The sequence below is a fragment of the Gracilinanus agilis genome, chromosome 4 (genome assembly GCF_016433145.1).
Source record: "Gracilinanus agilis isolate LMUSP501 chromosome 4, AgileGrace, whole genome shotgun sequence".
Classification (NCBI taxonomy): Eukaryota; Metazoa; Chordata; class Mammalia; order Didelphimorphia; family Didelphidae; genus Gracilinanus; species Gracilinanus agilis.
Genome location: NC_058133.1, coordinates 177,150,617 through 177,164,784, shown reverse-complemented (window position 1 = coordinate 177,164,784; position 14,168 = coordinate 177,150,617). Strand labels below are relative to the sequence as shown.

Here is a 14,168-nt window from a genome sequence, read left to right as displayed (position 1 = left end):
TGAGCATAGCATCTACGTCTTTATGCAGCTTATTATTTTAAAAGGTTGAATAGCACCGAGCCAAGAGTTAGATCTGGGATTCAAACCCACGTTTGATTCAGTTACTGTGTTGATTATTTTCAATTTATTCTTCTGTCACTTCCATCCCATTCCGCAAACAATAAAAATTAACATTTATATAGCACTTGTTATGTATTGTGCTAAGTGCTTAACATATATCTCATTAGATCCTTATATAATGGTTAAATTGGGATTTTTGACTAAGAGTTATAAATAAGTGGTTGCCAACTAAACTATTACAGCTTTTAACAATTTTTGTTTAATTGGAATATTAATAAAAAGAGGGAAATGTGGAAGGGAAAGAGGTAAGGAGACTGCCTAGCCTACCCTAAATGCTGCTCTGGTGAAATGAAACTCGCCCCCTGACAGAGTTCCAATCTCCATATGGGAATCCTAGTCACTCACCAGCAAACCAGGCAGGATCCAGGCAAGGTCCCAATGCAGAAAAACCTCGTGAGCTACACTCACCAAGGCAGCAGTGAACCCAACAAGAAAGTCCCCAACTCCAAGAAGCTCCAAAGCCAAAAGTCAAAGTCCCGAAGCTAAAAACTCCAATCGAAAGGCCCAAAGTTTGAAGTCTTAAGTCCAAAAGCTCCAAGGAGCTATCCTCCAAAGGAGAAGACCCAAGGAGCAGAGACTCCAAAGAAGAACTTCAAAGGAGAAGTCCCTTGGACAGGAAGTTCAGGACTTTTTAATAGTCCTTTCTCCATGTCCCTTCCCTACTTTATGGGAACCAATTGTAGTCTTTCAATTTGCCTAGCACTGCCCCGGGATGGGGGTGGGGTGCATGTGTGGCCTCTGGAGTTGTTATCCACTCTAGCAAGTGACTTGATTCTCATACTTAGTGACTAGTAAGGTACTAAGTAGGGGTACTTAAGTTTTTGATTGATTAACTTAGAAGTTGCTGATTGGTAGACAAAGAGAGTTGGATTCACTCTTCACACTTATAATAACCCTGGAAAGTAGTTGCTGTTATTATCCCAATTCTAGAGTTAAGGAAACAAACAGAGGTTATATGACTTGCCCAATGGAGTCACACAATCAGTGAGTGTCTGAAGTTAGATTTGCATCTGTCTTCCTGACTCCAGGCCCAGTGCTTTAGCTACTTCACCACCTTCCCTTCTTCCCCAATGAGCCTTTCTCTTTTCCCCTAAAACTCACATATAGACCTCTTCCCCACAGACAGGTGCTGTCATTCAAAGAACACTCAGGATCTAATGGTGCAGGTAGCTGGGAAGAGGAAGGGATGTTAAGGGGAAAGCCCTCACTGGTAGAGGTGGAGCAGAAAGGAAAGGTTAGTCCTGTCCCAGCTAATGACCAACTCCTCAGGACAAAAAGATGAAGAGAGACAGGAGGCTGGTTAGGTAGCTCTCTTGAGGGAGAGGAGGACCTGGGTCCCAGAGGGGTTGAGGGAAGGGTTGCAGGACATCCCTAATTATTGGTCTTCCCATTCCCTGACCTCCCTCCTTAGCCCTCATCATCCTGGTCAGAACCCCCAGAGACTAAACAGTCTCCTAAGTGGGAGGGGGAGGTACTGTTAGCAGGAATCAGAAGAAGCCATGGCCTCAGTAGACATGAGGGCTGGGTAGGTGGAGTGGGGTGCTATCCTCAGGAGGATGATAGAGGATTTCTGGCTTCTAAGGTGGCTGAAGAAAAGCATTTCTGCCTTGTATGTCCTTGGTCTTCGGGAAGTAATATAACCCAGGTCTATGAAGGAGGTCAACTATCTATTTTGAATTCCAAATGACTAGAATGACTAGATCTATACATAAGGAACATGAATCTGAATCTGGCAGCAGTGCCAAAGGCAGAGATTGAAGGTAGGACAAGACAACCCATTCAGATCTATTTATGGTATTATCAATCACTGAAGCTGAACGTTGGGGCAAGGGGTTGGAATCTGGATTGAAGTGAATATTAGGTTTGGTTTGGGATGAGTTTGAGGGTTGGAATTATTGTTAGGAAGGGCTAGGTTTTGAGTTGGATTTTTTGATCGGTATTTTAAGCCAGTCCTACCTAACACTTGACAGTCTAGTGGTTCAACAACAAAGATAAAACACTGATCCTACTAGACTAGGTTCTCATTTTTCCCTGTATTCATGGTGAAGGAAATGCCTTGTTAGAAAACACTGACCACAATGGGAATCCCACTGACTTTAATGATAACTCTATTCATTAACCTTAACCCCAACTCTAGGTTTAACCAACCAATCAACCTAGTCATCGAAACTAAGAATCTTGAGCAAAAGTTACAAGGGTTCTCTTGATTGGCTGGAGTATTACTTTCTTGGTATGTAGTTGAGGGGGTCCTGTTTCAGGTGTGGGCTGGACTAGTGGTCAATGATGTCCCTTGCAACTCTTTGACAAAACTGGTTTTGATCTTTTGGGACGTTACTTACATGTACACAGTCATCTTTCATTTCACTTAAAAAAAAAAAAACAAAAAAAACCCCTTACTTTTGTCTTAAAATCAATACTAAGTATTGGTTTCATGGCAAGGGCTAAGCAACTGGAGTTAAGTGACTTGCCTAGGGTCACACAGCTAGAAGTGTCTACAGCCAGATTTGTATATTGTTCTTTGGGGTTCTACTTCTCTTCCTTGTTCATTGAGCAGATTGCAGGGCTCATGTCTCTTGTCTTCAGGGTGACAAGCCTCTAAGCCAGTGCTTAAAGGTGGCAGGGCTGAAAAGGTTTCTGCTAGTCCTAAACTATAAAGGTTTCTGTCCTTTCTGAAAAAAACTCAGTAATAACACCTTTAAGCTGAAAGCACAAGTTAACATCCCCCAATTGAGTTTGAGCCTAGAGAAGGTGGACTGCATTTGCAGACTGAAGATAGAGCTCAAAATATGAGGAACCAGCAGCTAATCTCCAATGCCACAACCCATATTGAGCTTTGTGAGGGCTCTCCTGAAGTCCTGCAGTCCTAGAGTTCTGAATTGCCTTGGCCACATGTGTCATGGGATAACATTCCCCCATGTTTTAGGAGTGATCACTGTTCTTGATATATTATTTGAGAATTCCTCTTTGCTAAATGATCAGACCCTAGATGACTTAGTGGAGACAAAGTGGAAGGGATTCCTGGACCAGCACTGGGAGAATAGTCCTTAGGGTTAGCCCCTAGACCTGGAGGTAGCAGTTACCTCTCTGGAGACCCAACCTTCTAGTAACTGACAGCAATTCTAGAGGGTACGTTACACTTATTTTAGGATAATTTCTGCTTTCTTTGTTACTAGTGTATAACCTGCCTTTCTCTTTTACAAATTTCTCTTTCTGTAAACTTGCTGGGACCCAGGGACTTTCTTCTATTTTGTCTACTCCACAATACTCCATAAGTACCTGTTGACAGATTCATATCTTTGCTGATGTTCCAATAACACACAACAACTGTGTAACATTTCTTGCATAAAAATCTTCCATTTATTTTGTACTCATAACTGCCTCTTTGTAGCATCCAAACTCTGGAAGCTCCATGAATCTGTCCCAACTTTACAATTCAATTGTTACAAGTTAAGTCCGTGGTTAATGTTGTTGACAGTTTATATTCAAATATAAATGGGAAACAAGTCAAGGCAACACCACCCTCTAATAACATATGCCCAGACTGGGCACCTTTACCCCCCAACCAGGAAAGTGAATTACAATAAATGATGGGGACTTTACCTCACCCTACCTATCATTCAAAAGCTCACTCCTTTGACTTGAATGATATGAGCTGTCCAGTGCTGAAACACCTCACACCTCACTGCCTTTCCTTTTGAGGAGCTCCATTCCCTCTCCTGTAATATCTTCCTTCAACACCTCCCCACCCCCCTCCCACCTCACCCCCCACCAAGGCTGCATATGGTATGGCACTGAGCCTTTTTCCTTGTAAGTGGGTACCAACCTGAACTTGAGACAAGCAGTGTGAGAATATGAGCAATGACTATGAACAAAAGCAAAGTTACAAAATGCTGATTCTCATTTTCTATACGGAACTACTGCCAAATATTGTTTTCATTTGACAATTTCTAAAATACAAATTGAAGAGTTTTCTTTGTGTTGGAGCCCTTGCAAAGTCCATGTGTCCACTCTGGTACCTGAAGTAACTAGAAGAGGCAGGCACAGCAGTAGCATCTTACACAATGGAAACCAGAATGGTCTAAGAGAAGGAACATTTATTACACATCAACCAACAGAAAATGTTTGATTCATCCCACCATAATAAAACAAGCCACTGCCAACCACTGGATTGAATTTACAGACCCATAAACAAACTTTTATATCCCAAATTCTCTCACCAGTAAATCAAGACTAAAGACCTTGCAAGACTCTATGCACTAGCAAATGGATCTAGGCATACCCCTCATGTCTGTTATTATAATGAGAAGACAAGTGCAAGTCGACTGTAGGAGGATTTGATGAGGGTCATGAAGATCGTGGCCAACCAGAGGCAGGGAGCATGCAACAGGGAGAACATAAAAACATACCGGAAACTTATCTATTATCGAACTCAGATTAGTCTGAGGTGTTGCTCTGATCCAGAACGATTATCCTATGTTCATTTTTTAAAGGAAAGAAAGGAGAAGGGATAAAAACAATCACTTTAAAATAACTTACAAGTCGAATATTTCTATTCATTGAAATAAAAACGTTATCTGCATTATTAGGGAAATTGGGGTGGTGAAGCCCATTCTTTTGAGACCACTCTCTGTAATTCATTCAATCCAAGCTAAACTCAACTGTCAGTTTCCAATTTTGATCAGTCCCCACCACAGAAACTTTAAATATGATACAACATTGAAATCCCCACCTTTGTTAGAAAGCTTATTCCAAATGCAGATGATTTTAATAGTTCTCTACCAAATGCTGTGTAAAACTGGGGAGCTTAATATACAAATGCATCTGACACCAAGTTACCTCGATGGTTGACTCCAACCCAGGCGATGCCACAAACCAGGTTTCAGTTCTTCCTGATCTAGAACAAGTAAATCACAAGTAAATTATTAGGTAATCCCAGATAAAAGTCCCTAAACATCTTTATATTGAACACAGGGCAGTGGTAACTGAGCCCAAGTTTGAGTCTATTCATTCTGTAGTTGATTCTATGTAGGGATCCCCATGCCTCAAGAAATATTCATTTTGGAAATATAAGAAATTGACTTTAAATCTTAATTTTTATGCCTTATAGTTACTCCACATGAGTATTTTTTAAAGGGCAAAACGTTTTAAGGTTTCTCATCTCTCTGATGCAAACTATGGATTTGTAGCAATAATTTGAGAAAATATATGATAGAAAGCTGCTATGAATTCAATAGAGCTTTTTTTAAACCTTTACCTTCCATCTTAGAATCAATACTTTTATTGGTTCCAAGGCAGAAGAGCAGTAAAGACTAAGCAATGGGAGTTGAGTGACTTGCCCCGTTGTCACATAGCTAGGAAGTTTCTGAGGCCAGATTTGAACCCAGGACTTCCTATTTCTAGGCTGACCTCTCAATCCATTGAGCTACTTACTGTCCCCACATCTTTTAGTTGAATTTGTATTTTATTTACTGCAATAGTAGCTCCACACTTTTGAATACTTGTGAGCCATATCATTTATTCAGCCAACAGGTTTGTTTGCTTATTTAACTATATACCAAGTCATGAAATAGATCCCTTTCCCAAAATTCCTTTGCTCCCTGGGGATGTGAAGTTCATAGGTTGAGACCCACTGCACTAACAATAAACGAAACCCAGGCAGATCATTTCTTGTTAGGGTTAAGACTCAATAAAATGTTATCCTCCATAGCATCTGTGAGGAATCAGTTAATGCCATAGTGGTCTGAAAAGAATGAACCTGCCTTCTATTAAGTAGCCAATCTGCTTCCAGAGAGGAATCTCTGCATGGGAGTCATTTGTGAATTAATGCTTTCTAAAACAGTTTTGAAGTCAAAAGTTAGTTGAAGACTTTCCCATAACATGTGCCCCCACAATCCCCTTTTAGTTCCATAATAAATGTTTTGATTGATTCTGTAAACCCTGCATGGGTTTTATCTGGAAACTTCTGAAGCTGCCAGACAACTAAAAAATAAAGCTCTGTGTGTTGTCAACTCTCCTTATCCAGATGCGAAAACAACGCAAGATTTGGACTGATGGCTTGCTTTGGAGGCAGAACTCATTGTTAATGACAAGTCTTTACAGCAAACTAGAGGGAAAATAAATTAATAAAGGCAACATTAATGAGTTTGGTCACTGGCAGGCAGCTACTTCTGAATAAACTCTATACTCCTTATGACACAGGCCTGCAGAATAAATACATTGCAGATCCATTAAAGAGGACCTATTATAAGCTCAGAAAATTACCTTCAGGGCTCCCAGAAAAGCTGTCTGGTTTCCTTCTCTCTGCCTTGGCCCTTTCTCCCCCCTTTTTCTTCTTTTCACCAACTTCTTGATCTGTTATACTTGTCTCCCTTCAACAACAAGGATTTTTATATCAGACCATGAGGGGAGGGACCAGGAGAGCAGTATCCAAAGGGCAAAGGATGCATTAACCTGGGTATGAGCCAGTTTCTTATTCACAAACTCTTCAGGACTCACTCCTAAGCTTTTCTCTAAAATTAAACTATTATAGAATAGGCTGAGAACTCAAGTAAGAAAATTCTCTATAGGCCAAAAAGATAACTAAAAATTTTCAGGGATCACAGAATCATAGATTGAGAGATGGAGGGTCTTTGGCTTGGAGCTCATCTTGTTCAATGCCATTTCTTTTTAATCTTTATTTTATTCCAATAACAAAATTATGCATAAGTTTTCCAGAGTCACATGATTCATGTTATCTCCCCTCTTCTGGAGCTGACAAGCAATTCCACTGAGTTATACATGTATTGTCACTCAAAACATATTTCCATATTATTCATTTTTGTAAGAGAATAATCTTATAAAACCAAAACCCCAAATCCTATACCCAAATAAACAAGTGATAAATCATGTGTTTTCATCTGTATCTCTACTCCAATAGTTCTTTCTCTAGAGGTAGATAGCATTCTTCTTCATAAGTCCTTCAGAATTATCCTAGATCAGTGATGGACAAACTATGGCCCATAAGTGGGCCATATGGGTGGGCCAGCCCCCTGAAATGTTCTATCCGGCTGTGGGACATTATTCCTAATCTGACGAATACAATGAGTAGGATACAATACAATGAAACTTTGAAAGAGTTGCCTTAGAAACAGACTGAAAGATGAGCATTTCCTTTCTTTTGACCCCTCTTTAAAAAGTTTGCCCATCACTGTCCTAGATCATTGTACTGCAATGTTAGTAGCAAAGTCTTTCACATTTGATTGCCCCATGATATTTCAGTTACTGTGTATAATGTTCTCTTGGCTCTGCTTATTTCAACAATGCCATTTGACAAGTGAAGAAACTGAGGCCCAGAGAAGCTGATCTGCCCAATGCCATATAGATATAACTGTGGTAGCTAGGATTTGAACCTAGGTCCTTTGACTAAAAATATAGTTCCCTTTCTACTGTAGCATACAATGTGACACTTCAACTTCAATAAATAAATAATTTACATTACTATAATTCTTTAAGGCTCACAATTATCTTTCCTTACAACAGCCTTGTGAGTTATTTAATGCAAGTATTATTGGTCCTATTTTACAGATAAAAAAAACTCAAGGTTTGAGAAATAGACCGACTTGTCTATCATCACAGTGTAGTTAGTTTTAGAGCACTTCAGCAAAACTAATCAACACATCAACCAAACCTGTCAGTACATGAAATGTTCTTACATTCTTAAGTCTCCCACCTCAGGTATGTATGGGAAGAAGGTACATTTTATCTCTTTCTTAGGAGCAAACTTGGTCATAATACCACCCAGCATTAATTTCTGTTTTGTTTTGGGATTGCTCTTTTTTCCCACTGTTGTCACTGTGTACTGTTCTTCTTGATTCTACTTCATTTTGCATCAGATAATTTAAATTCTTCCATTCCTATCTGTATTTTTTCATATGCATTGTTTCTTATGGTTCAATAGTATTTCGTTATATTCCACAATTTCATCCATTACATTTTGGAGTATACAGGTCATTTCTGTCTTTAAATTCCTTGGGGTGTATGCATGGAGATGCAATCTCAAGGTAGATCAAAAGGTCTGGGCATTTTAATTTTATTATCTCTTATTTTTACATCTTTATTTCTGAATATTTACCTTCTCTGCCAAATAAGCCATCTCCTTTTAAGTACAATGGGGACTTTGATCAATTGACCTCCCTCAATCCTTTTGATGAGACTGCAGAATGTAAAGGCTAAGTAACTTAAGCATGATGATTAAGTTTTCTCCCTCCCCTCTCACATACTGAGTAGTCCTTTGCACTTTGTAAATGAAGTGGCAGGACCCTGCAGTGCCAAAGGCAAGTGCTGCTTTGGCCAGGTGTGCCCCTGTGTGTGTCTCTATTATTATATTCTACATGTGTAACCACTCTTTCCACTGATGCTATATTTGGGGGGAAATGCATTCCAGGTTTAGGGGAAAATAACAAACACGGACTTCTGAAATTCAGGTTCATATAACAGTTCCTTATACAGTTGTGGAATTAATTTTGGTATTTTTATTTAAACTACTGTTCTTACTTTGCCATTCCAATAAATGACTTGCTTTGAGCTAATTGTATCCCTCTGAGTGACCCCTGAAGGTAAATGCCTTGTAGTTATGATATAAACATATTATATAATAAATACTACTATTTATTATATCATATATTATAAAAAATAATTAATTTTTAAAAAAGGGTTTTTGTTGCTATCTTGTTTTCACATGACTAACCTTTCCCCATATCCTTCCACCTTCTTAGTCCTAGAAAGCCATCCCTTATAAGAAAGAATAAAAAGAAAAGTAGAAAAAACCAAACAAAATCAATTAATACATGCAAAAAATCTGATGTTGTATATAACATCTCACACATGTGGATCCACCTCTGCCAAGGAGAAGAGGAAAGGTACCTTTTCCTCTTACAATCATGTAATTTCATAATATTCAGTTTTTATTATTTTGTTGTGGTTCTTTACATTTTATACTTGTGGTCAATGTGCCATTTTCCTATTACTGCTTATTTCACTTTCATTAGGTCATGTGAGTTCATGCTTCTCTGTATTCATTGTTTTTGTTGTTTCTTAAAGCATCAAAAATATTTCACTGTTTACATGCCACAATTTGTTCAGCAATCCTCAATAGGTGGGTATCTGTTTTGCTTTCAGGCCTTTGCTACCACAAGAAGTGCTACTATAAATATTGTAGTGTATGTGGATAGCCTTTTTTTCAATCAGTGGCCTTGTTGGTGAAGTGGTGGTGGTGCTAATATCTTAGAAGTACAATCTCTGGGTCAAAAGGTATGGGCATTATGTCATTTTATTTATATAATTCCAAATTGCTTTCCAGGATGTTTGTGCCAACTCATAGCTTTACCAACAATGCATTAACGTACCTGTCATTTCAGGACCCCTCAAACATTGACTATTCCCATTTTTTGGTCAATCTTTGCCAATTTTATGAGTTTCCAGTGAAACTTCGGGGATATTTTGACCTGCATTTAAATAACTATTAGTGATATGGAACATTCTTTCATTTGGTTGTTAATAGTTTGTATTTCTTCTTTTGTTGGCCTCCATGGAGGTCATAATGAGAAAGGAACAATGGGCCCCATCCAAGGAAGGAAGGCCTGGAAGGGAAGCTACAGTAAACTCTGGCTAAACATGGTCCTATGTCAAGATTTCACTAAGTTGCTAATTTAGTGTTTACTAACCAGCTACTGCTTTCCAACAAGCATTTTGTCAGCCACCCTCCCTCCTAGTTTCTTTTCTTTCTTGACTATCTCTCTAATTAGCTAGCTCCATCCATAGCCTGCCCCTTCTCAGGGACCAAAGTGAGTACTGGTTATGAAATTTGCAGCCAATTGGACTGACTACACTGAAGTTTCTCACAGAGTCCTTATTCACACTGCACAAAACACTACCAGGGTTGGAAAATGCTGCTTCTCTTTTCCTTCTCATAAAAATTAATTATAATTCTATGGAGAATTTCAATTTTTGGAACATTTAATTCTTTTTAAAATAAATTCTATCTTAGTTATAGAATCACAGGATTCAGATCTGAAATGGGTCTTTGTAGCTCATCTAGTCCAAATTCCTTCTTTAATTTTGAAATCATAGCTGGCTTTTCTCAGAATCAAAAAGTCTAAGACTTTAATTAGGTCTAGCATTTCCTTTCTTCATGATTACACACTAGGATGACACATTATTTTTTCCCCAAGATTCTTATCACTTCTACATCACTAGCAAGTTATCCTTGTAGGTCAAAACAATAAAAACATCTAATAGAATCACTAATAATACCACTTTACATTTGTATACCACTTCTAACTTTTCAGTCTTTTTATTCTTTAATTTTATTTTCTAAGGGCCTTGGAAGGTATGTGGGAAGGGTAGCATGGTAGAACAGAAAGATACAGTAATTTGCAGTCAGACAACCTAGGTTCTTCCTATTGATTTCGCTATTGGCTACCTGGGCTAGATCACTAACAGCCTCAGGTATAAAAAGTTTGGACTTGCTGATTTCTACAGCTTCTGTTGCCTCTAAATCTAGGGTCTTAAGGGCAGATGATGAAGGCAATCTGGTACACTTCACAGAACTAAAGCATCCTGCTAAGATTATCTGTTAGTTGACAAACCAGAACCAGAATTCAACACCACAATCCTTTATTAATCACCTGCTCTGTGTGAGGCACTGTGTTCGATGGGTAGGGTACAATGAAAAAAAATGATCCCTATTCATGAGGAGCTTACATTGTACCTGTGTCACAATAGATATACAAACAGAGACATGGTACCAGAACTGCAAAACCCAATATTACTAAAATCAGGATTCAGCAGACTATTTTGTTACCAAATTTGCCCCATACCACCCCAATCAAATCTCAAAGACATTCTTTTTCTAAATTGCAACTTTGAACCAAATTTAATATACTCATATTTAACTGTGATTATCTTAACTTTGATAATCATTCTGCGACCACTATCTGATCATATGCAACAATGCAATTTTATTACTAGACAAGTTTTCTAAAGACCCCAGAAAACTTCAGGTGGAAAGTAAGAATCAGACTCATTTAATATAACAAGTGAATAATAATAATAATAATGGAATAAATAATCCCCTAGTGGGGAGCAATAACCTTGCAGAGCTTTCTGTAAGACCTTGGAATTCCTCGCTCTTCTCAGATGGCTGTAGCCATCTTTCCAAGTCCTCATCCAAAGTAGAGTGAGCCCTGACCAGAGGCAAAGCAACAATTCAGATTTAACATTTATATCTCCTCCTCTAATTACAAAGAATCCTAGAAATCTGAGTTCATATGGTTCAATTGAATTTAATGATGATTAGCCTAAGCCTATAACATTTTAGTCACAGAATCTAATCTACCTACTATAGGAATCACTAAAGCATTATTCTTGGTAAGATGGTTGTCACTTTATGAACACTTCCTGTGACAAAAAGTTTCTTTGTCTGTAAAATGGTAGTAAGAGAAATCATTATAATTTTAAATGCTGGAAATCTGAATACATACAACTTAAGGAGATTCATTATTTGCACTAATCAGGAACTAGTTCTATACAACTTGCCCAAGGTCTCCCAACTGATGTTAGAAGCAGATCTTAAACCTAGGACTTCCTGAATCCAAGGCTAGCCCTCTCTCCATGAGATCCTCTTCCTTTACCTGCTGATGATCTCTTAATTGCTAAGACTGGTATCTTTTACAAAAGAATCCTCATTCTTTTTGACCCCATCCTCCTTCATTTCTCTCTGAATTTTTGTGACATTATTCTCTCTTGGTTCTCTTACTTCACTGGCCATTCCTATTCAGTTTACTTTACTAGATGCTCATCTAGGCACCATCCCTAACATGTGGGTATATGCTAAGGTCCTATCCTGGGCTTTCTTCTCTTCCTTATCTGTATTTTCTCTTGGAAATCTCAATCAGTGTGGCAGGACCAGCAAAACTTGCTGTGATGATTTCCTTAATATCTGGGTAGTTTCTATGCCTTTTTCTCATTATGTACATCAAGATATGTTTTGCTGTTAACTGTAAGTGTTCTCATTTCCTTCTTTGCTCTCAGGATATAAATGAATTAATATTGCTTGCTCTAGAAAACAAATACATTTATGCACAGCTATATTAATGAGGAAGGCTTTTCCCCGTTGTTAACATCTTTGTATAGAGAAGTTTATTCCTTCTTTCTTTTGGAATCTGAAATAGTATTTCACATGTATAACCTCGAGAGAGGAAAAAAACCACAAGCATATGTAAAAGGGGCCTTTGATTCTTTACATGAATGAATAACCTTAGATCATTCTCCTGGCACTTGCCAGATAGTACCATGTATACTGAAAGTGCTCACCATTCCTTGCTTTTCATTTTCATCCTTAAAACTAACTCTTTTCCTAAAGAAAATCCCACAAACAAAAGTGTCAGGGTGGTTCTAGAACTGGTACCTCCATGCCACCCTTGTTACACCCTTGTTAAAGAACTTTGAAACATTCAACCCTCACACTCTTAACCTCCTTCACCAAATTATTAGACCTAAAGATACCATAGCACAGATAATACCTTGCTTTGACAATCTTCTTCTTGGAACCCCCTAAAAGGAGGGAGCATCTCCAACATGTATCATAGATTGGGCTAAGAAAGCTGGGAAGCCAACTATGGCAAACCACACCATCACAACCAGGGAACTGTCATATTATCACTCCTATATGGACAGAAAGTTAAAGACCTATAGCAACCCTTTCCTCTCCAGTAAAGAATAGCCTTTAATCAATATCCTCTGAACATATAAATCTTGTGGGCTTCCTTTTCTTCTCCATAGTGGTGATATGAAGTTGCCATATAATCAATCATTTGGAGAGGCGTTTGCCAATAAAAGAAGAAACTGAAACACATAGGGAAAATTGATCAAGTCTCTTCATTCTAAAGCTTCTCAAATTCAGGAAGTCTTTACTCCCTCAGCTACAATGAATAGCCTAATTTACATTAATTATCATGTTAATAAATGATCAGATCTATAGCTCCAGCCCTCTCTCTCTCCTGAATTCTACTCCTGCATCACCAATTGCCTAATGGTCATTTCCATTTGGATTCCCGGTAGGCATTTTAACTCAAGATATCCAAATTAGAACTCATTAACTTCTCCCCAGCCCCAAATTCTTCCTTCTTCCTAACTTCCCTATTTCTATTGAGAGTACCTCAATCCAAGTCATCCTCCCTCACCTCTCCTATCTAATCAGTTGCCTAGTCAGGTTAATTCTACCTTTACAACTTGTCTTTTATTTCCACTCAGAGCAACTACCCTAGTTCATTCTATGTTCTACCCCAACTGTGCCCCTGTAAATGATGTGCCTTTGCCTAGGCCCATGATGATGAAACTTTTAGAGACCACATGCTATGCCCTTCCCCAAGTGCTGGGTGCCCTCCTTCACAAAGGGGAGAGAGAAAGCACTCCCATTAGGCTGCTGGGTAGAAGGGCAGGTGATATGAAAAAAATGTCGTCAGGAGCCCGTGGAGAAGGGAAGGGGCACAGCTCTGCCCAGGGGGTGGGGGGAAGGTGGTGTGTGCCCACAGAGTGTTCTGGGTGCACATGTTCCATAGGTTTGCCATCATAGGCCTAGGATCTCTCTCATGCCTGGAATACACGCCCTCCTCACTCCTCCCTCTTTAGAAGCCCAAGCTTCCTTCAAGGCTGAACTCAAGTGCCCCTTCTTACTATCAGTTGCCTTTCCTTCCCTATTACAATGCATCTACTTTTCTGTGTAGGTATTGTTTTCCCCAACTGAATATAAACTCCCTAAGGAAAGGGATTTTTAAAAAGTTTTTATTTTTGTATTTCCAGTGCCTTGCTTAGCCCTTAATAAGTGATTGCTAAATGAATGAATCCTTGATGCTCTCCTTGAGACCTACTCCAGTTTTTCTTCTTCTTAAAATATGATGTCCAGGACTTAATATAATGGTCTAGATGTATTCTGGCCAAGGCAGAGTATAGGGACTATCATTTCTTTGGCCCTGGCTCTGGATAAGCCTTTCTTAATGCAGCCTAGATTA

At 38.8% G+C, this 14,168-nt stretch overlaps 1 protein-coding gene across 1 annotated transcript in view; it reads right to left on the bottom strand.

Annotated features, from left to right (window-relative positions):
• Positions 1-4,265: 4,265 nt before the first annotated feature.
• TEX14 (testis expressed 14, intercellular bridge forming factor) overlaps positions 4,266-14,168 on the bottom strand; it is a 141,227-nt gene continuing 131,324 nt past the window's right edge. Inside the window, exons 28-31 of the mRNA XM_044675064.1 lie at positions 11,250-11,342; positions 6,382-6,488; positions 4,957-5,014; positions 4,266-4,591 (exon numbers count right to left, since the gene is read on the bottom strand). Coding sequence (XP_044530999.1) covers positions 4,555-4,591; positions 4,957-5,014; positions 6,382-6,488; positions 11,250-11,342 — 295 coding nt within the window. The 3' untranslated portion in view covers positions 4,266-4,554. The remainder of the gene's footprint in view (positions 4,592-4,956; positions 5,015-6,381; positions 6,489-11,249; positions 11,343-14,168) is intronic.